The 26,593-nt window shown below is 40.8% G+C and overlaps 3 protein-coding genes and 1 long non-coding RNA gene across 11 annotated transcripts in view; 3 read left to right on the top strand and 1 right to left on the bottom strand.

Annotated features, from left to right (window-relative positions):
* LOC121913690 (collagen alpha-1(XI) chain-like) overlaps positions 1 to 4,928 on the bottom strand; it is a 46,016-nt gene extending 41,088 nt beyond the window's left edge. Inside the window, exons 1-2 of one of the 5 annotated variants that reach the window (XM_042436446.1) lie at positions 4,842 to 4,928; positions 2,053 to 2,203 (exon numbers count right to left, since the gene is read on the bottom strand). In XM_042436446.1, the coding sequence (XP_042292380.1) occupies positions 2,053 to 2,131 (79 nt within the window). In that variant the 5' untranslated portion in view covers positions 2,132 to 2,203; positions 4,842 to 4,928. Of the gene's footprint in view, positions 1 to 415; positions 472 to 2,052; positions 2,905 to 4,841 lie in introns of those variants that run through there. The other 4 variants (XM_042436456.1, XM_042436464.1, XM_042436452.1 and 1 more) reach the window with 4 other exon arrangements.
* On the top strand, positions 1,513 to 13,495 carry LOC121913717 (retinol dehydrogenase 8-like). 3 transcript variants are annotated; one of them, XM_042436490.1, is made up of 7 exons: positions 1,513 to 1,622; positions 4,844 to 5,042; positions 10,499 to 10,660; positions 10,767 to 10,946; positions 11,222 to 11,315; positions 12,322 to 12,505; positions 12,605 to 13,495. In XM_042436490.1, the coding sequence occupies exons 1-7, from the start codon at positions 1,596 to 1,598 to the stop codon at positions 12,830 to 12,832; spliced, it is 1,074 nt and encodes a 357-aa protein (XP_042292424.1). In that variant the 5' UTR covers positions 1,513 to 1,595; the 3' UTR covers positions 12,833 to 13,495. The 3 variants fall into 3 exon arrangements, with proteins under 3 accessions (XP_042292424.1, XP_042292433.1, XP_042292442.1); XM_042436499.1 differs by lacking the exon at positions 1,513 to 1,622 and adding an exon at positions 4,352 to 4,691; XM_042436508.1 differs by lacking the exon at positions 1,513 to 1,622 and adding an exon at positions 4,352 to 4,696.
* A 2,057-nt stretch (positions 13,496 to 15,552) lies between these two features.
* LOC121888279 lies at positions 15,553 to 16,089 on the top strand. Its single transcript, XR_006093180.1, has 2 exons — positions 15,553 to 15,590; positions 15,677 to 16,089. It is a non-coding gene; the product is annotated as an uncharacterized LOC121888279 (long non-coding RNA).
* A 530-nt stretch (positions 16,090 to 16,619) lies between these two features.
* Positions 16,620 to 26,343, top strand: palb2 (partner and localizer of BRCA2). 2 transcript variants are annotated; one of them, XM_042433570.1, is made up of 13 exons: positions 16,620 to 16,718; positions 17,016 to 17,099; positions 17,185 to 17,244; positions 17,336 to 17,522; positions 18,553 to 19,935; positions 21,046 to 22,457; positions 22,608 to 22,760; positions 23,408 to 23,490; positions 23,712 to 23,861; positions 23,965 to 24,081; positions 25,151 to 25,238; positions 25,329 to 25,543; positions 25,630 to 26,343. In XM_042433570.1, exons 2-13 carry the CDS (start codon positions 17,031 to 17,033, stop codon positions 25,859 to 25,861), a joined length of 4,149 nt encoding a protein of 1,382 aa, XP_042289504.1. In that variant the 5' UTR covers positions 16,620 to 16,718; positions 17,016 to 17,030; the 3' UTR covers positions 25,862 to 26,343. The 2 variants fall into 2 exon arrangements, with proteins under 2 accessions (XP_042289504.1, XP_042289513.1); XM_042433579.1 differs by having other exon boundaries at positions 16,661 to 16,718; positions 16,994 to 17,099.
* Positions 26,344 to 26,593: the final 250 nt, after the last annotated feature.

Below are 26,593 nucleotides of genomic sequence, written 5' to 3'. Positions count from 1 at the left end.
GAGCAGACTTGGCAGAAATGGAATATAATATCCATAAGTATGTTTTAATTTGTGTATAATCCCATGAAAATAAGAATTGTTTTGTGTGTTTGTTACCGTAGAATGAGCCCTTTATATCTACATAGGGAGCAGGTCCCCTTCCATGGAGGCCGCCATTTTGCACTGCCATGTAGCTACAATAGCCCAGAAGAGACAAACCAAACACTGGCTCTAGAGAGGGCCTTTCTCTTTTTTCGTGAGTTTCGCAGCCACTGCAGTTTCTTCTACATGCTTGCATGCCTCAATCTGCAAACTCACTGCTAGATGCCACTAAATCCTACACACTGGTCCTTTAACTATTCCTTTAAGCTAACATGGACAAGAACTCTTTAAAGAGCTCAGAAATGTAAACCTCTACAATTCAACGACAACTCACAAACTCCATCTGCTGATGAAGATCATTGAATGTGACTGAGGTGAGACTGTTTTGTCAACTGCTGTTTCCCCGGTCTAGAATGAACCTTAAAACCATATGTGTCACATCCTGCCAGGATTTTCTGTTTCTGTTTGGATTTTTAGTTCCTGTCTTATTTTGAAATGTCTTCTCCTTGTGTTTTGTTACCTTTACTTCCTGTGTTTTCCCGCCTTTGTTGATTGCCTCATGTGTTTCACCTGTGTCCTTGTTTCACTCACCTGTGTTCAATTTGTAATCAGACCAGGTGTATTTAAAGTCCAGTTTTCAGTTCGGTCTTTGTCAAGTTGTCTGTTTTGTTTGTTCAGTCCTGTTAAGTCTTGTTCTGCTTTCAGCTCTGTGCAGCTCTGCTAGCTTTTTGTTTTCGCCTGCACACGGATTAAATAAAAGTTTTTCTCAGCCCTGCTTTTGGTCTCTGCACTTTGGTCCAACTGCTCTGCAATTCATGACAATATGTTATATTGGGCTAAACAAATAAACTTGTCTCGAAACTTGACTTGAAAATTCAAGTCTCAATCAATCAAAAGATTAAGCAGAAAATATTTGAAAGTCAATTTAATATTTGATATTGAACAGACCCATGTGTAAGGTCTAGTTAATCTGGTCCTAGCAGGTTAAAACTGACACTAGGTAGGCTCATAGTATTATGGTTCCTCAGGGGGGCTGAGTTAGGTTAGTGACCTTATAATGGACTACTAGATTTTCTGTAGTTTTAAGGGTTTCACTTTCTAAAATCAGACAATAAATCAGCATAGTCATTCATAAAATGTACCTACTTAAACACATCGATGCACACATGCACTTATCCCCATAAACAATGACACTAGGCTCTAAAAGCCTTTAAAGTCCTGCTCAAGTGGTTCCAGCGCAGCTCTAGGGGCTGCTGTATGTACCCAACCATTCCCAGTACAGTTCAGCACAGCTCACTTTAATTTGCCTCAGTCTGTTCCCCATTACCCAGCTGCACAGGTTAAATATCCTGTATGCTGCTGTATGAGAGCACAGACTGATGCAGCAGGTATGGCAGAACAAGTCTAGGCATATAGGCCTGTGCCTTTTAACTGTCTAGTAAATGTGCAGTGGGCTCAAGGAACCCAGAACGAGCCAGTTCAGTTCAGTAAGCTTTAGTCCCGCATGACCTGGCATGACAAAATCATCTGTCAAAATGAAGGTAAAAAGCCAATTTTTCTGGAGGTTACATGAAAAATGAGTAGGGGAACTTTTTTTGTGGGGGGAGAGGGGGGTGTTTCAAGGGACTGGCCTTTCCCTGACATAAATCAAGTTCATATCATCATACCAAACATAGGCTTGAGACACAGATGTTACCAATAGTGAGTGTGTTTGCAAAAAAAAAAAAAAAAAAATTAAAATGTACAATGTCAAGGATGGGTAGGAGCAGTTTAACTAGGTTTCCATCAGCTCATGAGGGCCTCCAGCAGAGGTGATGACAACTGATGTGACCCAGTAAGGAAGGAAGGAAAGGAGGGAAGAAGCATAATTAAACTTCTTCTTCTTCTTCTTTACAGAGCAGCAGATAGAATATGATTAGACAATAAGCGACATAATTATTTGCACTGACTTAAATAAACATTTCGTCTTACCTGCCCTTGAGGTATAAAACACCGTGAGGAACAGAAGCAGCAGCCATGTCTCGCGCACTGAGCTCCATCGATCCATCATATTGCATTAGAGCCTATCGATACGGTGGCCAATAATTCCCTCGTGGCTCTCCTCCTGCGCTCCGCTGGACACCTGCAGTCAAAAGAGGAACTTGGGATCTGCACGCGAGAGATAACAGTCTAGGGTCTGCCTCGAGCCTGTGCGTCTTAACGCGCACTCCAGCTGGCAATTAAGAGCGCGCATGCATTAAATTTGCAGATTAATTTGCTGATAAATGAAATTCACCAGCCCCTATAGTCCCGACTTCTGTGTTTTTATTCTAGGGTGGACGGATGAAGAAGGGAGACCAGCGAGGGGAAAAAAATCCCCTAATATCGGAAGGTCTTTCCTTCACCCTCTGAGAACTTTCCTCACTTTCTCTCCCCTCCTCTCCTCCCCTCCTCCCCTCCCCTCCTATCCTGGATGAGCCCTCCCTCCCCAGAGAGGACTCGTGGGTGTAAGAGGCGTAATTACCGCCCGTGTAATTATTAACATCATCATTGTCTGAGTGATTTAAGGGACCGAGTCACGTCTCTTTCTGTGACGCGCACAGCGACATTGTCACGCTGTCACGCACATGTTCATAAGTTTGTAGCGCTTAGATATAAATCTGCCAGCAAAGTTTCTCACTATGGGAACTAATACAAAACATCCAACATGAACAATGAATACTTGTGATATTTCATTTGCTTCTTGCTCTATCACACACACACACCCACACACACACACACACACACACACACACACACATAAAGCATGCTAGGACAGGACAACTCTGCTGTCCAACTAATAAAAATATGCTGCTGCAGATTCCAAATTCCAGTGCCTGTCTGTCTTTGCCCATCCCACTCTACACACACACACACACACACACACACACACACACACACACACACACACACACCATACTCTTCCTATAGGCACAATAAAAACCTAAATGTGCTCCCTGCCTTCTACTTTGAGGTTTTATCATTCTTTATTCCTTAAGTGGAAAAGTTAAGCCAGCAGCTCTCACAGGGAGGCATCAGAAACCTTTTTAGGAGTTTTTAGGAGATGTTTATGGGGTGAAAGAGGCTGACGGAGTCTGAGCTCAGTACATGCACACACATGCATACGTACACATGTATACCTCTATATGAGCAGGTCTCCACTGTAGTAGTGCTGCAGCTTTCCTTTAAGATAATCTGCACTGACAAGGAAGACATTTATGTACCCTTTTTTATTTAGATCACATGTAGCGTAGGAGCAGGTGACTCATGACTGAATGCAATTGTATAATCAAATAAAATAATATGAAATCTAAATGTACTTATATAGTGTAGTAGCATGTTTTATACATACAATTGTAATAAAATGCACCTCATATAAGAGCAAGTTAAAATCTAAGAGTGATATATGTTTTAAATCTAAATGAATTAAGGGGAATAGATTTAAGACAACTGAGAGAAATGTCTAAAATTGCATTAACAAGAGACATTATGAAACTTGCATATAAAAGAGAGAGCCAGGTTAAAGATGTTGATTTTCACTTCAGTTTTTGCACAGTTTCAACTAGATAAACTCTTACGAAATTAAATGGAAGCCTGATTAAATCCTGGGTAATCTGGATAATCCTGCATAACTAAAGAAAAGTGTCAGTGGATATATTGCTTGATAAGGAACTTTACATAGTTGTATGTGAGGAAGGAAATACTGTTTCTGTGAATAATAATAATAATGATAATAATCTTCAGGTAGTAAAATAATGCAGATAATGATCTGTGTTTTATGATTAAGACCATTTAAATCTACTGTATAATAGTTATTAAAATGTGTTTTGGTAACAGCATTAGATTGTTTTCAGGCACTTAAACAGAGTGACTTTTTTTAAGAAGAAGAAAACAGATTCCAGGCATTTTTCCAAAGACCCTTCCTCCTGCTTCAGGTAGGTTGTCTCACACTTATGACTGGCAGCTATACTTTTGTGTCTAAGTGTGTGTGTGTGTGTGCGTGCGTGCAAAAGAGAGATTGTATCTGTGTATGTAGCAGTTGTTTAATCCTTTATACCAGTAGTTCTCAAAGTGGGGTCCAGGGACCCCCAGGGGTCCTTGAGGTTGGCTCCAGCAAAAAGGGGAATCATTTATTTTCACTATAATTCATCCTTAAGTAACACAATGTGTGACTATTTTGGTCATGTTGGTGGTTTAATACACTTTCTTTAATAAAACATCTAAAAATAAAAATCTTATCAGATGGGGGTCTGTGGTCTAATTTATGTCAGTTTAAGGGTCCCGGACATGTGAAGGTTTGAGAACCACTGCTTTATACTAGCCACAAATATAACTTTTCTGACTCTGACTCTGTCAAAGTATCACCTGGCATCATCATGTATAATGTAGCCTGATTTTCTCTTGGCCAGAAGAAATCTCATTCATATTTACAGCAAATTGAAGAATCATATTGACCACTGGGCGGCGCCAAATCTATTTACCGGTTAGAGGCTGACTTTTAAATAACAATGTAACTCCAAATTGTTGCTTACGTGTTTGTTCTTATAAATATATATATAACCACTCAGTACACAGTTGGTGGGGAAACAAAGGTCAGGTCAGATGTCTAAGAGTTTTAAGTATTGTCCCGTCATGGAACAAAATACTACTATAGGACCAACCGGGGCGACAGACCGGTTAGATAATCTCAGTCTTGTTGCGTTGTGGCTATGTGTCCATGTGACTCTCTCTTATCCTCTTACAGTGGCTTTCACCTCAGATCCACACTCATCCTGCAGAGCTGGTTGTCCGCTGGTGTCTCACTTTACCAACAGAGCAGGCAACAGGCAGCGGAGATATGGCGAGTCCCGGGCAGAAAGTGGTGCTCATCACCGGCTGCTCCTCCGGTATCGGCCTGAGGATGGCCGTGATGCTGGCCAATGATGAGCAGAAGCGCTACCACGGTAAATGTGTGTGTGTGTGTGTGTGTGTGTGTGTGTGTGTGTGTGTGTGTGTGTGTGTGTGTGTGTGTGTGTGTGTGTGTGAGAGATAGAGAGAGAGAGAGAGAGATTAATATTGATAAAACAATATAAATAGGCAAATCCTCCATGATTTGTTTAACTTTCAGTTCATTTAATATACTGTATAAGACTCTTACATCATGACTTCAGTGTGCATAAGAGTATTACAAAGTCCACATGATTATGTAGATTAATGCTATCTCTGTTTGTGCTCATCTAATTGCAGATGATGTTCTTACAGCTGACTGAAGCTGTATTTGCAGTGGTTTAAATGTTAAAAACATGTATATTCCTATCTATCGCTTCTTATACTGTAGCACTGAACAGGCGTTTCGTTGTGTGTTTAAGGGACACACTCCCAATTTCAGACGACATCTAGCTCTCACTCCTACATGGTTTGAATGCTTTTATGCCAAATAAATGTAGTGTAATGTCTTTTTAAAAAAAACATCTGCACCAGATTAGGGGAAAATGAGGATTCAGGTCAAACATAACGAATGAGATTAAACTGGACTAAAAAAAATAAGAAAAAGACACAGTGAAGCAGATTCAAGAAAGTGTTTTACACCTTGTTCTCTACTGACCTCTGAAGAGGAAACTCTGTCACCTACAGTATTTCCTCTCTCCACAGGTCAGAGGTCACAGACAGCTTTCTTGTGGACACTTCAGAAGCAGAGCTGCCCTTTGCTTTTTGGTGTCTTGCAGTAAAAATGATTTGGAAATCTCATAGTAACAAACAATGTATCATATTTTGTCTGATAATATTAACGTTATTGCTTCTGTGTATTGATTCTTAGGTTTCAAGACATACAGAACCTAGAAATTCAACCTACATCCAGTCAGAGAGAGACATAATTTAAATGTGTCTCAATTTTACAGGAAAAGGTTCAACGCCTTTCTTTTATCTTTATCCATAATATGTTGCCATATTTTTCACACCATCCGCAACACATAAATCTAAGCTTTTTTAGATGCTGAATCACTTCCCTCAGTCATAAAATGAGACAGAGCAGTTGCAGATGTTTCTGGTTTAGGAAGAATTATCCTGCAATATATTAGAGTGACAAACGCTGTAGGCTAATTATGTATTTAAATAATTTTCAGACAAGAAATATTGCTATCATTGTATCAAATTATGTTGCTTGACCACAAAATATCTGATGGAAAACAGAACTCGAAAACATGAGTGCCAAGGAGACAAGAAGCAGAATCCTCTGCTCACAAATAGAGTCAGCATTGAAATACAGTTTGCTACGTTTCACTGCAGAAAAATTAAATCAGTGTAACATCAGACCATGTCGAATATGAACTGAGACTGTGTGTGTAGTAGGCTTCCTTCTACTGCTCATCTAATATAACCAACCCCAAATCCTCCTCCAAAGCAGCTTTAAGCTACACGCTGTCTATTTTTGACATTAAAAAGACTACACCATTTATATAATTGTATTCCTCTCCAGCACAATAGCCCATGTGCTATTTAAAAGACATTGAGGCTTCTGAACATAACCAACATGTCTTCCATCTCTTCATCTTTATTTCATCTCTGTATTAAAATGCTTCAGCCCCTACAGAGTTTTACATTTGAATTATTCTTTCATATAACATAACATGAAGTCAATAATAAGGATGGTGACAAAAAGAAGGAGCAAAATCAATCCAGATCCAGTTTTTATTTAACCTTATTTCCCTATTTTTAGCCAATTACCCCAATTGTTGATGGTCCTCTTAAAGGACCATACCAGTGTTTTTTTTTCATGTTTTAGCCCATTACTAGCACAAATCATTTATATTTAAACCATTTTGTAAAACATACTGCTGTGTTTTGGAAATATTAGTCTCCATTTATTTCTGTACTGTATTGAATTTGTTGTCTTTTGCAATATTTTCCTGAGTGACTGACATTTCTAATCAGGCTGCACTACTATGCAATGATAACATTACACTGACAAAAATGACGAAACTCAAGCAAGTTTTACTGCTAATTGATTTTCACCCATGCAGAAATTAATGGGAACAAATAGCTTCATGTATATCAGGGTGTATATATATATATATATATATATATGTAAGAATATATCAAATATAAAACTCTGTAGGGGCTGAAACATTTTAACACAGAGATGAAATAAAGATGAAGAGATGGAAGACATGTTGGTTATGCTCAGAAGCCTCAATGATTTTTAATCATATAGGCCTGAGTTTTAGATTTCCAGATTAAGGATAAACCTCCTGCCATACACATAGTTATGTCTCTGATCCCAACTTAACCTTAAGTCATCTTTAAGATACATGTAACATCACACAATAGCTAAAGCCTTAGTACAGCCTTACTTAGGCTAATTATCATCCAACTCACTGATCTCCATTGTGGATAAAAGGCTGGCCAGAGGGTTTGCTGGTGAGGGCTATTCCTGGAGGAAGCAGGTGACATGAGCACCAGGGAGAGACACTAATGCTGATATGTAAACTGGTTGCCGTAACGACAGTGTCTATATTAAGGCTGCTTAAGATTATCTTTACTACGCTGACTATCTTTAGCACCAGCTTTTCTATTTTTTGTGTTATTTCAGCCAGTTTTTCAGAAAGTGAATTCATGAAGAAAAAAAAAACAGCCCATAGGGGTGAGTCAGGAAGGGATGTATATGAACACAGGTTCCTTTGTGTGTGTTTGTGTTTGCTTTACCCTCCATTCTCACCTATAAATGCCTTTCCGCCTTGGACAATATTTTTGTTGCGTCTCATTCGCAGTTCTCCATGACCTTTACTCCTTTGTTTCCGTTCATTCCTATGACAGGAAATATACACAAAGACAGGATCACTGACGTTAGAAATTCTCAACTTAAACTCTACAAACATACATGTGTGCAGACAGACAGAACATGTATTGATGCCGCACCAGGAGCAAGAATCTGGTACTTGATGTTGTTTTTGTATATGTAGTACACACATTATATAATAATAATAATAATCATCTTTATTTATAGAGCAAAATCCACATTAAAAAGTGTATATAAGGGCAGCAAAATAAAACAGGCAAATCATAAAATCATTAAAACCAATTTAGTGTAAGATAAATCAAGAGAAAATCTTCTGCCCAAAGATCTCAAAGTATGTACTGGCTCGTATGGTACTTAGAGGTCTGAGATATAGCAGGGAGAGAGGCCATGAAGAGCCTTAAAGGTAATCAGTAAGATCTTAAAATCTATTCTAAAACATGCTGGGAGCCAGCATGAAGAGGCTACAACAGGAGTGAAGTGATCACGTCTGTCAGCTGAGGTCTGTATAGTCTGGCATCAATCAATAGATTTTTGGCACAGGCAAGTAAAAAGTATCAGGACACATGAGTCTACACAACATAACATGACGTTTGTGTTTATTTGTATCTTGTGTGAGTCTACACACAGTCTGAGCCAGTGAACTCAGTGTGACCCGCCAGATAGTAATATTGTCTTTTTGTAACCGCATTTACCTGAGCTGGTTGCCTAATCACATTTCTATTTACAGCAGCAGCCTGAAGGCGTAGCGCTGAGTTGCAGGGAGGGAAAGAGTGTTACATCCTTTCATGAACACACTTGGAAGCTGCCCATAGAAATAAGAGCATAATTACCTGCACATTGGCTAATAGATCAACAGCACTGATGAAAAGAGTGACATCTGCACACAATACAAAATCCAGTGTGGATGTCAGTAAATTCATTTGGAGTCTGAGGTGTTACTGCTTGTGCTGTACAGTTGTGAGTTTCTAATGAGTTGTTAGTTAAGTGCCTTGCTCAAGGGCACTTTGATGGTTGCTGAGCAGGTGATAATATTGATTCACTGCCTCCTGTGGAATAGAAATTTAGTCCCCGACTGCTGCCTCCCCAACAAGGTTTCTGTAACAGCAGAAAAACTGTATTTTTTGATTGTGTGAGTTTTATATCAACAATCTATTATCCTCTGTCCTTGTCTCATAGACCATAAAAATCTGAGTCAATAAACTTAAAATACTTATAAATGTACCTTTTAAGTAAACAAGTATAAAATAAGACAAAGAGTCTACAGCCATGATGGCAGCTCTGTGAGGCTGACCTTTGGCCTATCGATGCTTTGAGCTAAATCCTAATGTCAGCATGCTAACATGCTCACAATGACAATGCTAACATGTTGCATGTTTATCAGGTATAATGTTTACTATGGTCACCATTTTGGTTGTGCATGTTAGCATGTTAACATTTGCTAATTAGCACTAAACACAAAGTACAGCTGAGGATAATGAGAATGTCATAGTTTTGCAGGTATTTGGTCATAAACTACAGAATTGGACACATTTTTAAAATTGGGGGTTGGGGGTTACTATAGCGATAGTTGAGAGGTGACTGTAAAACAAGGGGAGAGAGGGATGGGAAATAACATGCAGCAAAGATCCGCCTGAATTTTGCATAACATTGTGGTTGTGTAACATGAGTCTTAACCAGAAGGCTACTGGGGTGTGCCCAAATTAAATTTTTTAACCTGTTGATGGCGCTCTGTGAAAAATAAGGGATCACCAAAGTCAGTAGTCTTTGTTGTCTAGTAACCATAAAAACCATGAAAACATTGTTGAAGTAGATATTGAGATATTTCACTGGATAAGTCAAAACTTTGACCTGATGATGGCACTAGATGAAGTCAGTTGATCACCAGAGTTTTAACAATTCATCCTCTGGGGACAATTAAAGTCTGTTCCAAATTTCACGGCAATCTATCCAATAGTTGTCCACATTTCATTAAAAACCAAAATGTCAACCTCATGATGATGCTAGAGGAAAAGTTAGTAGGATTCAGCTTCTGGGGAATGGTTGGACAAAATTTTATGGATGGCAATTCATCCAGTTGTTGAGATAATTCAGTCAGGCACAAAGTGGCAGACCAACAGACCAACATTGCTATCCATAGCACCACACCACTAAATGCATATCTACCACTGTACTGGATACTAAAATAACTTCTCAGGATCCTAAAACAATAAAAAAAATAATTTTGACTGTGTGCTATTAGTTAAAGATCATAGAATATGCTGTTAAACGCTCACAAAACAATTATTATTTAATCTTATTTGATATAAAACGGTGTTCAGACATTAATAGCTAATACAGTAAGTACCAATTTAGGTCAGAATGTGCCCATAAAACCACAGGAACCTTTTTCAGCTTTTCAAAGAGCAATTTAAACACACTTCAGCTTTCAGCTTTATTCAGTTCCTTTCACATGGTTAATTGTTGTGGCAAGGAGCCCTATTTTTTCCCATTCATCATCTTACCTCAGCATGTATTTACACGCCCAACAGAGATAAAGCATGTGTTGCCAAAACAAATCACTACACAAATGATCTCTTTCACACTCACGCTCCCCCCCCCCCCTTGTCACTCATCTGTCCACAGTCATAGCCACGATGCGTGATCTGAAACGTAAAGATAAACTGGTGGAGGCTGCTGGGGATGCATATGGGAAAACTCTGTCTCTGGCTGTACTGGACGTCTGCAGCGATGAGTCTGTCAAACAGTGTATTAACGGCATCAAAGATCGTCATGTCGATGTCCTCAGTAAGTAAAAGTGAATGCATCCACAACATGCTGCATAATGCATTGCTATATTATAGAGATGATGTTGAACATTCAATGTCTTCCCTTTCCCTCCTCTCTTAACCAGTCAATAACGCAGGTATCGGCCTGGTGGGTCCAGTGGAGAGCATCCCTATCGCAGAGATGCAGAAAGTGTTTGAGACCAATTTCTTTGGAGTGATCCGCATGATCAAGGAGGTGATGCCTGATATGAAGAAAAGGAAAGGAGGACACATCATCGTGGTCAGTAGCGTCATGGGACTGCAAGGTGAGCAGAGACAGAGGCGTGAAAGGGACAGGGGGCGGGTTGGGGCGTTAATGTTAAGGGGAGAAATAACAGGTTTGTCGGCCTCAGGTTGACGGATAAATGGGTGGATGATGGACGAATGGACGAGTTGTTCATAACACAGTGACTAATGGGGTTTAAGTACTAGTGTATGTCTTTACAGAATATATTTACAAAATGAATGAACAAGAAGAATGGATCTAAAATTGTTCATGTAGTCTGGAAGTAAAATTTGAACATGTATTTTCTTTCTGCAGGAGTGGTATTTAATGATGTGTACGCAGCTTCCAAGTTTGCCATGGAGGGTTTCTGTGAGAGTTTGGCTGTGCAGCTCTTGAAGTTTAATGTCACGTGAGTATTGTTGCTAATGCCATTGTTATTTACAAAGCAGTGACAGAGATACAAATTGTCTCATATTTAACAGCAAGCCTTAATCCTGTCAGCTGCTTTCCTCCTCACCAGTAGCTGATCCCCCAAATAATAATGTTTTTCAATACTGATGCATCTCTCGGTTATTTTTTCAATTAACTGATATGTTTTTTAGTTTATAAAAGAAGGACAAATGGTCATCAAGTCCTAAGAGACCAAAGTCCCGTCTTCTAGTTGCTTATTTTGTCTTAGGAGCAGTTTTAAAAACCCCAAACAGTTTCTGTTTGTACAAGATAGAGGAAATCGAACCCACAGTAATTTGTATTTGTCAAGTTAATTAAAATGACTGTGTACCACCCGTGTACCACCCACTGTTCTAGCCTGCATTCAGATCTCTTAATTGCTGCCCTTATCTCAGATTTTTTTTCAACTAGTAAAACAAATGTCTATTGAGTCTGAATATCAGGCTAATACAGCTCTGCCTGCGAGACACAGGCTGATAGAAAAGTTGACATCCGCAGTGTGTATCAACAGATTAGAGTCTTATCTTTTCATTTTCAAAAGAACACCTGGTGTTAAAAGAATCCAAAATCCAATCAATGGCAGAATATTAAGTGAAAACCTTTAGAATAGGACATTTCAAAGCAGTATGGCAGTCCAACAATATAAGAAATGTGACCAAATTCAATGCAAGAGTCAAAGTAAAACAGTCCATTTATTTTGGGCTGACTGCATCCAGAAGGGGGTAGGTGTTGGGGGGTTACTGACTTATTTAAATTGTTGTTGATTAATATTCTGGTGATTAATTATTTCAGCACTAGTTTTATCCCAGACAACTCTTCCTCCACATAAAGAAACTCTGTTGTTGAGTTCTAGTGTTCTTGTTCTCCTCATTTAGTTCACAGTTTAACTTGTTGGTTGTCGGTTGGTTTGTTGGTATGTTCCTCTCTCCTAGCGCCTTCAGTTTACCGTGTGTCTCTCTCCTCAGTTTGTCTCTGATTGAGCCGGGCCCGGTCCACACAGAATTTGAGGCAAAGATGATTCAGGATGTGAAACAGAAGGAGTTCCCTGGAGCTGATCCTGACACAGTGCATTACTTCAAGAACGTTTATCTTCCTTCTTCTGTGGACATCTTTGAGACATTGGGACAAACACCTGATGACATCGCCAGAGTAAGTTCACAAGCAGTTCACTGCCTCAATGTGTCACTGTGTCTATATCTGTAAGTCTAACTGTCAAATCTTTTCTGTCCGTCCTCCTGCTCTCTGCAGTGCACCAAGAAAGTGATTGAAGCAAGCAGTCCACGTTTCCGTAATCTGACCAACCCTTTGTACACGCCCATCGTAGCGCTGAAATACGCTGATGAAACTGGAGGCCTGTCAGTCCACGCTTTCTACCACATGCTCTTTAACCTGGGCCCTCTCATGCATGTCAGCATGACCGCCATGAAGTACCTCACCTGTGGATGTCTGAGGAGCAGGACGGTTTCACCAAACTAGAAAACTGCTGAAACTGTACTCCCGTACACACATTTGAACAATACAATCTCACTGAGCATGTAGACCAGAATAAAGACCCATGCTACCTGGACTGAGGTTGTCAGACGATCACAAATAATGTGTCATACTAACATTCAAAACCTGCCCAAGGTGATGTAGCAAAAGTTCCTTTGTCACAGGTTTTTTGAAAAACAATTCAATAATACAGTACATACAATACAATGCATGCAGACTTTCAAAATGTTTATCCTTTCTGCCAATTTCCTGCTGTATATATGCAGTCTCTGTTGTAATGAACTGTTCTCTTCATGTTCTTTTCTCTTTATAAAACTGTAGCTTATGAATGTTTAGATACCAAGATGCCACACCTGGGTCCAGTTGAGTTGAAATACCGTCTGCAACAGTTTTAAGATTTGTTTTAGCCTACCCAGAGTGCCAAATGAGTAGGGTTTGCACTGTACAACACACTTTAGCCTGATTTTATTATTTCATCCATACCAGTCCCAGACAACTTGGTATTTCACTTAGTTTTAAACTCTAATTTGTTCAGAAAAATCGCTCAACACCCTGTTCATTTGAAGCCTATGTATTTGCATGTATGTACAGATTTTTAAAATACCATCAGTGTACTGGAACAACTATTTTGGCATTAAAATGTGTAAAATTTATAACTTCCACGAGTTTCATTAATGCTTCTGATAGTTTTCAGTAAATACATGAACGTTATTCATGATGGCAAGGCTTTACTAGCTACATACACACAAACCCGCTCACTTTGTCTCTCTGCAGAAAAGACTCATATCTGGCAGTTTCAGTCATTTCTTTCAGGTTGACATTATAGCGAGACAGATACTGGATTTTTGAGGCTGATACAGAGAGTTTAAAAATTCTGATACCACTATATTGGCTAATTCAAAAATAATTTTCTTTAAATTTAAAAGAATTATAACCAAAACATGAGAGCAAGACTTTTTACAGCTGAAAAATAAACTTGTCAGTGCTTTCTGATGGACAAACTATGTAATGTCTTTGTTTCTAAACAAAGACATATGGGCTCTAGTTGACATGAACCCACATGTGAAGAAAGGTGTTTGTCTCTGTACCTACTGTAAAATGATGGAAAACCTCCATTCTGTCCATAAAACAAGGCACTGGTATGTTATGGTCCTATAAGATACAACAATAAAACCAAAATTTAAATAAATTCTTATTAAAATTCCAATCAAAGTTAACTGCCTAATTAGGCATAACCAGAGTGTATTATTTTGATATCATAAGTGAATATAGATAAAGGAAAATTTCTCATTATGAAGACTGCAGAAGCAATGTTTCAAAGTTTATGACTAACTTCACTGAAACTTTAGTCAATTTTTTTTTCATAGGTCATTTGTCAGGGATAATGCAAAAACCATTGTAACGGGTTACAATAACATGATACAGATGTGTTGCATATAGGATTTCTAGCCAAGGCTAATCTGCGACCCCTGTCTCTGCTTAGACTTTTCTACTTAAAAAAGGTCATAACATATCATCATTACCAAAAGTACATTAGTTAAATTGAGTTTCATTTATTATGTTTGTAATGAATGAAACTCTTAAGACTTTTCTTTGTTCGAGCTGATATTTATCTGCTGGCCTTCAGTAAGTTTGTTCCTGACATTTATTCAGTTGTTTCTCTGCTGTGGAACCGGATAAACGATAAGAGATATTTTATCTCTGAATTTATGTCATATTCATAACATAACCTTTTCGATAATCTCTCCATGCTATGACACTGGTAATATTAATTGGTAATAACAACAACGAACAACAACAGCTGCTTTGTCTCCTGTATTTGTGACTGACAGTAAACCACTGTAGCTTTATTGTCTGTGATGTAGTCAGACTGATAAACTGATTCAGATAAACAAACCCACACCAGGCTCTGCCAGATAAACAGTAGACTGTTTTGTAGACGAAGTGTGAGTTATATAAATGACTTGTGTGGGAATTCTGGACCTTGTTGTCTGAGCTGTGAGAAATTGATCTGGAATCTTTCAAGACTGACACAAGACAGAAAAGATAGTTTGTTTTTTCTGTTTTGAAATACACATGCACACTGAGATTTAACTAAATTATTGACCTTTTACACTGAAATGTGTTATTTTCATCTCATCTCTCTCCTGCTTACACCCTACCCCCTAATCTTGTCTGTCTCCTGTCTGATCACAGGCTGCAGGTTCAGTAAATCCAGATTTCTTTAGTTCTGTCTTTCTGTCTGAAATCAGTGCAGTTCTGGTTTATTCAGCTGCTGAAGAACTATGAGGCAGCATGTGGAGCTGCAGGACTGATTGATATGTTATATATGTTATATTTTTTCTTGGTAAAAGCAGAGTCACAGACAGCAGGATGAAATAGCTACAGCTGCAGCTACGGAAACAGCAGATACGTGCTCAGCCTTCTCATCATGACCTCTGACCCTCTGCAGTGGCCTTCACTCAGGCCTCTAATCCTGCAGGTCTGATGGCTCCAGGATGAGGATGAGGATCACGCACTGGGTGAGTACATAGTTTCAGTTCAGTATCATGCTTTTTCCACAGCTGATCTGTACTGATGAGTGCCAGTTATCTCACTGGGTTGTGCATATTTTCTTTACAGTCAGCAGAGACTGAGCCTGATCTGAACCAAAAGGTTCTCTGTGATCACAGCGATGGATACGTCTATAATTCTGTGACATCATCAGGAGACCTGGATCAACAGACCCGATGCTGCTTGTCAAGTAAATATGCACATGTGTTTATTTCATAGTGCAAAGTTGTTTTTAGTTGAGTAATATTTATTTTGCTTCCCTGTTTTTTTATTTAGCCCTGTAAAAGCTCCTGTGTCTCCTTGATCTGGTCTCATCTTCAGTCCTTCAGTGCATCAGTGCAACATGGTGAGGAATGAAACTTTTACTGCTGTTGATTCATAAACAGACAGTTTATGTTCATTATATTACATTCAGACGTACTGACTTCTGTCCTTCCAGCGTCTCTCCAGACTCTTCTGGTCGTCCTCCTTCACCTCAGACCTCCATACATCCCTCCTCTGGTCAGACTGCAGCCTCGGCTCTGACAGGACCACAACCAGCCAGACTTTTTGTTTGCCATGTCTGTATTGACTTTGTGCATTCATCAACATCATCAACATGTGCATAAGCCAATCATATTGGCTGTTATGTATGATTTGATCAAATGTATTGAATTATATATAAATATATAATAAATGTCTTGAATCTATCTATTGTCTGCCTTGATTAATTGTGTGAATAACATGCAGTGATCTTCACACAGACTATATAATGTTTATCAAAAATGACAAAGTTAAGAAAATGTGTGTATGAAAAGAAGGGAACATAATAATATTTAATTATAATCATTAATTAACAGTAATGATCATCCTCACTCTGGACCAGGATACTGCTGAAAAAGATTGTCAATCTCAATGACGCTTTCCAGGTCAAATAAGGTTTAAATAAAAATAAATTAAAAGCAATAATAATAATGTCTTTAAACAGTAAACGCCATAACTGTTGGTCAGACTGCCTTTTATTCAAGTTAGAGCGGTCCTCTACATTTTACAGAACATAATTTTACTGTGTGAGTATTTGAAACATTGGAAATGGTCTGAATAATGGTCTGAGTAATTTGGACAACATTTTTATTAATTTCTTTCTATTGTTACTGTTATCAAAATTATATTTACACAAAACGCATCGATAAAAGTAAATAATAAATCAGACTGATCGACTCATCTGAGTCCGACTGATCGAGCCTGTTTGGAGAGTCGCGGGAAATTGGAAGTAAATCGATCCCCGTCTGATCGAACATCAAAATGAAATTTACATGGACACCCCAGCAGAGTCACTGTAAGTCTGCCACCAACATTAACTCCATTAAATCACAGCTAATCATTTCAGCTGAATAGATGCGTTAGTGTGTAAACAACTTTAACTTTTGTTGTTTACTCTTGACGTTAATGTTTCTGTGCTAAAAGTTTACCGAGTAGTTAGAACTGTAACTTACCGTTAGCTCTCTAATTAATGTTATTTTACACGTTGAGTCAAAATACACGTAGGTTACGTTGCTTTGTACCTCACAAAACCACCTTAATGTAGCTGTGCTGCTTTACAAATAACTTTAGTCGTGTGTGTGCTGGATGTTAGGGGCGAGTGAGCAGGATGGAGGACAATACTCTGCACTGTGAGGAGCAGCTGAAGACTACACTGCACTGTGACGACAAGGAGAAGGTAATGTTACATTTGTCTGCATGAACATTTAGATCATTTATTACCTCAGACTGCTGCTGACCTGTTAAACATTTTCCCCACTCAGCTGCGCAGGAAGTTGGCTCTGTTACAAAGGGAATATCTCAGGACAGCCCAGAAACTACAGGTAACAGTTACACTTCTTCAAGCTGCTTCTAAAAGCCCAGTTCAGAAACTGTCTGTCTATCACACACACAAACATGTTGATCTGCTTGCAGCGTGCTGAGCGTTTGGATGCAGTGCGGAAACATGTGAGGAGCAGGATCACACAACAGAACAACCAGGACCAGAGAGACCCAGAGGTGACATCTGACCCCTATCCCAACCCGTCGACATCTTCACCCACACTGGTCACTCGCAATGGGACAGCTCCAGGTGTACCTCAGCGTCAGGAGAACACTGGACGTGAGTCTATCTTAATCAGTAGTTAACCAGTTAAACAACACCATCCAAACCCATCGACATCTTCACCGACACTGGACACTCTCAGTTGGGAGAGCTCCAGGTGTACCTCAGTGCCAAGAAAACATTGGACATGAGTCCATCTTAATATAAAGGTACAGGTAGATAACATCTTATACAGAATACACAGTACATATCTGCAGTTATAATTCGGATTCAATTGAAGTGTAGGTGTAGATATACAGTATGTATGTAGTGACCTATAAAAAAAAAAGGAGGTAGCAGGGAAGGTGAAAGGGAAGAAAGACAAAAAGGACTTTGTTTATGAAGGTTTACTTAAGTGTAATATTTTGTCATGGTGCCTGATTTCTTCAGGAAAAGAGCATTTATTATTGAATGTAAATGTGTACAATAATATAATTAGTTAGTTATAAAGTAAGGTAGTTATAAAGTGTTATTTATTGTGTCACGCACATACAATTATATAAGACAACAACAAAAAAATATATATATTTTCAATGGTGAAACATTAGTCGGACATGAATCTAACTTCTTACACAAAACATTATGTAGCAAAAGTCTTTGGCAGCTGTCAGCACTTCTATCACAAAAATTTAGCCCTTAAATCATCATATAATGAACAATAAAACATGAAATGGACTCTCACTTAAATTACATAACAAACAAAGTATCTTCTCTTCAGTGAGACCACCAAGCCTGTTTCTATAGTTAATGGTAATGTACCTGAATGTTGGTCTGACTGTCCGCCCAAAGATCTTTGATTTATAGTTAAATTCTGCTTCATATAAGGCTCTACACTATAGTTGTTTTTCATGAGACAGTATGTTTGTAATTTATATTTGTACACATTAACAGGGCCAACTTTCCTTATACATGGAGAACAATTTGTGCTGAGCATCATGAATATTACACTGTAACCTGCTTTGAACAGGTCACAGATCACTCACTTACTATGCCAGGATTTTACATATATGAGTGTATATGTAATATGTATGTATATGTGTTTCACCAGGGCCAGCAGACTCTGATGGCTCCAGAATCAGGTTCCTGCTCCCCACCGATGTCACTTGCCCGTCGACCCCAGACTCAGGCCATGACGCAGCCAGATGCCACAGACCCAATCCCGCCCTGCGCCTCAGGTCACGAAGCAGCCGCCTTCGCTGGGAAAGGAGGAGTGCCGAGGCCGGCAGGAGCACAGACAACAGCGAGGAAGGACAGGAGCAGAGTGAGAGGATGGAGGGTGGAACAGAGAGAGACGAGGAGACGGTTAAATCGGAGGGAACGGAGGTTGTGAATGAAAGTGAAGAGCTATTTTCTCCTTCAGAATCTGAGTCTCCCTCTCTGCTGCTGTCACACTGGAACACACAAGGACACACTGAAACGGGTGAGATGCAAGAAGGTGAAGGGAAAAGGGAGTTGAGAGATGAAGGGAACGAACACTCAAACCCTGCTACACACACTAAAGGAGGGAGACAAGATTTCACACAAGATCGAGGGAAAGAGGAGACAAATGGAGGAGAAGAGGATGAGAACAGGAGAGTACAAAGAGATGGTAGGCCGTGTGGAGAGAACAGTAATAATGATACCGAACAACACGCAGGAGAGAAAACAGACAGTGAACAAACTCATGACGTGGAAGTAAAGGAAGAAAAACGTGGGATGGGAGGAGATGAAAAGGGTGTGGGCCTCCTGGACTCTTGTACGCTAGTGGAAGGACTACTTTTCCCAGTGGAATACTATATCCGAACCACAAGACGTATGACATCTTCACAGAGCCAGCCCGACATTCAGGCCATCAACCTCTCCCAGTTTATCACGGGACGACGTCGCAGGAGCCGGGGACGTGGCGGACAGACACGCAACGGTGAACGTTCAGATCAACGCGCAGATTTGCAGTCACAGGCTGCTGACACGTCCGTTGAGCTCAGTCAGACCTCCAGTGAGATATCGGATCAGATCTCGGTTAGTGAGACCAACACGGATGCCTTTTCATGCCCTACTGTCCGCACCGCTCGTCCAGGGAGAGGCAGGGGGAGGAGGAGGGGGAGAGGTAGGGGCAGAGGGAGACCTCAGACCCCACGATGCTCTCTTAGTTTAGACACCCATCATCCAGGCCTTGAACAAACCTCAGATGATCCTCAGCCCACCAGCACTCCACTCTCCTCCGACCAGTCTCTCCATGGAGCTGATAGAGAAAAGCCTTGCCTCAATCCAGAAGAAGCTGTTCCGGTGCCAGAAGACGCCCAGAATGCATCCACCCACAGCGCAGCTACACAGCCTTCCTCTCAGGTTAACGGAGCTCAGTCCAGCCCTGCGTCTGGACAGCAGGGGAAGGTCTATCCCATCTTTCTTAAGAGCAGCGACAAGACTAACAGATCCACACAGAGGAACACAAGTAAGACTTGTATAGAGAATATATACGTATGTTTGTGTGTGTGTGTGTGTGTGTGTGTGTGTGTGTGTGTCAATGACAGAGACAGATCTTTTGGTTATTTTCTCAATTAATCAATTAGTCATTTGGTGTATAAAATGTCAGAAAATGGTGAAAAATGTTGATCACTGTCCCCCAAAAGCCGAGATGACGTCTTCAAATGTCTTCTTTTGTCCCGACCAGCAGCCCACAACCCAAAAATATTCAGTTTACTGTCATAGAAGACTGAAGAAACCAGAAAATATTCACATTTGAGAAGCTGGAATAAGAGAATTCAAAGAAATTCAAAATGATTAATTATGTATAAAAATAGCTCATGACTTTGTGCTGTTGAAGTCTGTTGTAGTCTGTAACAAAAATGAGAAACACATGAAAGAACCAAACTGTTGCACATGTTCTTTCATCGCGGTCAACACAGAGATCACACTTTGATGCTCTCAGCTCATGAAACAAACAACAAAGTAATCAACGATCTGCATGCCCGCACCTGTCAGACACGGAGCAACACTCAGGAAATGAATCACAGTTGTTTTTTTTTTAAAAAACGACTCTTGCTCATTTTAATAAAGGAATATGTCAACTAGACCTGTAATGATTTCTCTGCATCCTGTTTAGTTTGAAGATTTGCTTCTTTTCTATGTTTTCTATCATAGTAAACTGAAAATCTTCCTGGTTTTGACTGTTGATTGAACAAAAAAGACATGAGGTGGAAGACTGGGATGGACATCTTTCACTATTTTTTTGACATCTTATCAACCAAAGAATTAATAAATTACTCAAGTAAACAATCAGCATATTAATTGATAATGAAAACTATCAGTAGTTGCAGCCCTAATATCATCCAATGTCACTTTCTCTTTCATGTGTTTCAATATTTTTTGACAAATAATGATTAAATTCATTACTGGTATTATTGATAATAATTAAAAAATAAATCCAGCCTGATTATGTAAGTTGGGTCGCGCTGATATACAGCGAGTGAAACACACAGTAAGGAGCATGTTGATGAAGGAGTGCCTTTTTCATTTTTTTTAAAATCATGTCACATTTCTTTTTTTTAAATGTGTCCTGCAGGTGCAGAGAGCTGGCGATCTCTCCTCTTGCCCTCCTCTCCAGCCGCACAAACGTCTCCGCTTCCTCTCCCGTCTTTATTCCCCGGCCCGCTGGTCAACGACCTGGCGAACTTCGACATGCATCAAGATTTTCATCTCCCCGATGACCAGTTTGCTTCCCTGAAACTTCACAAACTTCGCCGAGTCGCTGTGGAATCAGGAGTAGAACATTTCTCATCGCCGTCTCATAACACGCGTGGCAGCAACCGGCGCTCCGACACCCACTACGGCAGCGACTCAGTGACGCCTCTACCGCTCCCGCTCAGCCTCACACCCACAGTCGACAAAGCACCCCATCCCTATAAAGACAAAGAGGCACAGCTCACAGATAAACTGACAAGCCCGTCCTTAGCTGAAGAGTCGTTTGATACGACAGAAACCCCCGGAGAGCAGCAGACTGACAACCTTAATACAGAGTGCCAGAGTGACACAAGCTCAACAGAATCAGCTGTTAACTATGTAGATAAATATACAGAGCAAGACCCTGTGACTCTGAACACTCATAGTAAGAGCGGTGTCTCAGCCAGCGACACACACAGACCTGTGGACCACCCTGTCAAATCTCAGACCTCTATGAACTTCGCAGACAAACATGCAGGCAAAGAGAGCGATAAACCTAAAATTAAACAACCAGCATCAGAAGAACAAACAGATTGTTCTGTTGTGGTCCATCCTTTGGAGGATCAGAGGCCTACAAACCACCAAAAAGAAGATAAAGCTTTCATCGAGACTCTTCCCTTCTCTGATCACCCTCCACAGGAATCCCCCGAGGGCGCTTCTAACAACTGCTCCGCTGCACAGGCATGCAGCGATACTGAAGAGTCTCCTGTGAAACTGCCGAAATCTTGCGTCAAAGATTCAAAGGAACCTTCTGAACCCGCGACAAATCTTCTAACAGAGAGAGTAGTGGAAAATAAAAATCAGGAGAAGCTTTTACCGCAGCACAGCGTCCACTCTCAGCTCTTACTAAGCCCCCCTCCGGCCTCAGCACCCTGCCCCCTCATAACCCCACACCTGCCCTCATCCGCTCTCCTCTCCAGCCCCACGCTACCGTCCCTAGGATTCACCCCGCACCCCGTCGCCGTCGCCCTCCCACTCACCTCCTCTCCCTCCGCCCCTTCTCTCACCCTGCCTCCCCCTCACAGCCCGTCCACCCAGGCCCTCTCCCCTCCAGCTCTCTCTCCCTGTGCATCCCTCACTTCCCTACCTCCCGTCTCGCCCTTCGCTCAGATCCGAGCCCTCTCAGAGATTCCAGCTACAGATGATCGGTTCCAGACCGCCTCCGACATCCAGGTGCAGGGCACGGGTGGGCAGGTGGGGGCAAGAACAGAGGAAACAGCAGATGAACGCATGAGTTGCACACAGTTATTAAAGGTAAAAAAAAAGGATGTTTCATGTGTTGTGCAAGAATTTAGGTGTGTATCTGCAGTATCCATAGAGATTACTGTGTGTGTGTGTGTGTGTGTGTGTGTGTGTGTGTGTGTGTGTGTGTGTGTGTGTGTGTGTGTGTGTGTGCGTGTTCAGGCCCCAGCAGGAGGCTGTCTGGTGGACGCGTGCTGTCTGCTCGGATCCTCAGGCAGTTTGTTTGTAGCAGCAGCAGGAAAGTGGGCCGTGTGTTTGTGGAGTCAGACTTCAGCATCCGAATGGTGCCTAACACACACATGGACCTTCAATGAGGTGAGTGTTTTGTGTGTGTTTGTGTGTGTGTATGTCCACATGCACGCCTTCATATCAAGAGTAGCAATACACCAATAAAAAGCAAGAGAGCAGAAGACTGCTGTTAGGCAAACATGGATGTAAACAATGTAGGTTTCAAATTCTTCCAAAAAAATTGTCTGTGCAAATGTATTATGATGAAGGAAAAGCATTCAGCATCTTTATGAGGATACACACAGTATGTTTGGTAAGAAAGAGAGAATTTAAAAGTGAGTTAACCAAAAAACTACACAGCGTACCTCGTTAAACAGAAATTAATGCTGAAACAATGACAAAATGTGTCATTTGTCATAAAAGAGTGTGGAAAACCTTGGCTCTGGGAACTAGTGAGGGACATTTTTCACTATATTTCAATAGATTCAGTGAATAATTGATTAATCAAAAAAAGAATCCATTAATCTATGAAAATGTATTAGTAATGGAAATCATTAGTTGCAGCCCTAACGGAATTACAATTAAAACTGAGACATGTAGTGGTATGTATGTTTAAAATTAAAAAAAACCTCTTGGACAGGACATGAGACTCTTGATGAACACTTTGGGGACACTTTGGTCCCTTTAATTCAGTCATACATATGAAAATGTTTCATTTTTGTGTTTGCTTACAGCCGGTGATCAACGTGTTTCCTGTCCCGGATGCTGCCGGACTGATGTGTGTGACTCTGGGTCAGCTGGAGATCAGAGAAGTGAGGTGAATACAACACTGTCAACTAGTGATATTTAAACATTTGGGCTGTATTTGTGGATAGCCTGGAGCTACACCAGAGAGATTTTTCAACGAGCATCTCCAAATTTGTTTTAGTCTTGCACCAAGACGAATTATGCCTGAGGAAACCAGCTGTTGAAGTTTGCAAAGCTTCGGTGTTTTCAGCAGTTTTCAGCAGTTAAACTTATCCGTGTTCGTGTGCGCAGGATGCTGTCGTGCTCCAGCCTCTCACATGTGCTGCTGTGCGAGGGCGTCATCCAGGCTGTTGTGGCTGTCCCCGGGTCCAGAGTGGTCAGCTCCTCCTACTCAGCGTGTGGTTCCACGCTGCAGGTGTTCACACTGTCAGACAGCAACAGGTAACTCAGCAGCTGTGACAACAGTGTTGTATTTATTCTTTCTCAGCTGTTTTCTCAGCGCGTTGGTATCTCGGTGCGTCATCTCTCTCTTTCTCTCTGTCAGCACACAGAGCTCTCAGCCTCTCGCGTCTCCTGGTGTTTGTGTCGGGGCCATCGCTCCGGTGGACGGACTTTCAGATGCTCTGATCGGTACTGATGAGGGCGGATGCCTCTTTGTTTGGTGAGAAAGATTGGAGCAGTGAGAGGAAGGTTCAATTTAAATACTGATAGTCACCTCAAAGCAAAGGGTCCTTGCATTAAATGTTGACTCTGGTACTTCCTGTTTGGAGTTTTCCTCTGTTTGCTTTGCTTACGTGGTATGTACAACAGACTAGTGCCCACTTGTGGCCCTTTAGACCAGTACGCTGACAGATACACTTGATTCAAACTTTTGCCTTTATGTGACAGTTCACAGTGTAGATACAGACAGGACTCATGAGGAGAAAGAGAGGAGATATGACATAAACAAAGGTCTCTGGAAAATGTGTCTGAAGCTGCCTCTATACTTCTTCAGAAGTGCTTGTTGGATGGTATAATAGCTTCAGAAACCCCTTCCCCTCTGCACGTTTCCAACGTCAGCTTATCTGACCGTTTCTGTAACTTTCTGAAACAGACAATCTGACCTTCACACTCACTTCATGCTGTGATCGGCTAGCTGCGCAGACATGAGGAAAGAGCCAGGGTTTCATCTGCTCTTTCTAGCCATTCTGAACAACTATAAACACTTTTGATTTCCGACATGTTTGGATAAAACATTGTACAAACCAGTTCTGATCGAGTATAAACCGACTTTTAGATCACTAAGCTACCAGGACGCCTGGCAGGAGCAACTCTAAAACAGTTTTTATTTAATTTAGGCAAAAGTTTTAGATTTAGTGAGAAGATGCAAGTCACACAATTAACAAAGGTGATCTTTTTAATCTTTGTGTCTTTTGTTCTTTCTGTGTGTTCTGAGAAGGAGCGCTGATGAAAGATCTTTCATCACGTCTTTTAGCTGATCATAAAACTCATTAAACACCATCCTTGGCTTTGTTGAACGTATCACTGTAAGCACTCTGTTCCTCTTTGAGAGAAAGAAGCTGTATAAATGTTCACTGTAGTCATTTACACATGAATATACAGTATTCAGCAAAGAAGCCACAAGGGGGCACTAGACCGACACCAGACCTCAGATCATCATCAGGAAAATTTTGCAGGATTCTTTAATTTCTCTAGTCAAGATTTTTTTTTAACTCTTATGTGTGTTACAGGAATTTAAAGACTGGACAACTGCTGCGGAGAATCGTCCTCGGAGACGGTTTATCACACACGGCCTGTCTCAGAGGATACTCCTACTGTGTAAGTCTAAGTCTAAGTGTCTCACTCTTGAGATGATTTTAATGCAGTCTTTATTTATGCGTGTTTGTTTGTGCACACGCTCTTTCACAGGGAGTGTTATTAGTCCTGCTGCAGCATCACTTTCTCAGCTCCCTGGAGGAAGAAGAAAAAGAGGCCAAAGCAAAAGATCAAAGGTTTTTGAAGGAGGAGGAGAAGGAAGAAGAGAGGAAGAAGACAGCGCTGTTCTCCTTGGTCGCCGTTAACCCTCTGAGCGGAAAATCTGCTCTGGCTACCCGGCTGTATCCGCCCAAAGCCTGGTCCGGCAGGTGAGACGATGACCGACGACAGATGAAGCGCGTGTTCCTGTGCGTTAATTTAACCTAACAGTCCCATCTGTCTCTGTGTCCTGCAGGCTGTGCGAGGCCGACGTTAACAGTTCCAGCGTGGTGGGCCTGAGTCAGAGCGGCTGCGTGTGCGTGTGGGAGCTCGGGCGCCGGGGGGATTCGAGGATGGTGTGGGCTCCCGAGAGCGAAGGCTGGCAGCTGGCTCGATGGGGATGCGGGGACACACTGATGACCGGCCATCACAACGGAGACGTCACGCTACACTTGTGCAGAAGGAGTCAGACTTCACAGACAGTGTAGTCTCTCATATTACTTTCTGTCACTGTTTGACTGTTTACAGGAAGAGTTTAACACAGTATCAGCTGACAGACGCCTTTAAAATACTACAACATCACACTCGGTCATTGCACTTATACAGTTTTAAGTTAAATTTCTGTCTTCAATTAGTTGGCACTACTCCTACAGCTAAGATATGGGAGTTATTGTTCTGTAAACTGAACATATCCTATAAGTCAGTGTTTTGCTGGTTTCCTCCAACATTTAGAGATGATATGACTGATGTTTTTAGAGCACCAGTGTAACAAACTGGATGTCGACTGTATGTCAGATTTCCACTTTTTTAGACTACTGTAACCCCAGACTGAAAACCAAATTTGTATTTTTTTACTGCTGCTGCTGCTATTTCAACTGTTCTTTATTGTGCTTACTTGAAAACAAATTGTTATATTTAAAGAAAAAAAAAAGTGTGTTTTTATAATTTACATTAAACATTTGTGAATTCAGTTTTATTTTTTGTGTATTTTCACACTTCTAAGGTTTACTAAAACCATTATGTCAGTTATATTTTTACACACTTGAACAAAATAAAAAGTAGCGTGTGTATAAATGCACTCATGTAGGTTTGGTGTGTCGGGTTTTCTACCACACACGCTGTAGGTCTGCAAAACTGGTTTGTGAGCAGTCAAGTGTAATTATCACACATAGTTTCATCAAAGGAAACAACTGTTCATCCTGCCAACATTTCCTTTAGTG

The sequence above is a fragment of the Thunnus maccoyii genome, chromosome 2 (assembly GCF_910596095.1).
Source record: "Thunnus maccoyii chromosome 2, fThuMac1.1, whole genome shotgun sequence".
Classification (NCBI taxonomy): Eukaryota; Metazoa; Chordata; class Actinopteri; order Scombriformes; family Scombridae; genus Thunnus; species Thunnus maccoyii.
Note: the sequence above shows the minus strand (reverse complement) of the source record. Positions and strands in the feature narration are given on the sequence as shown.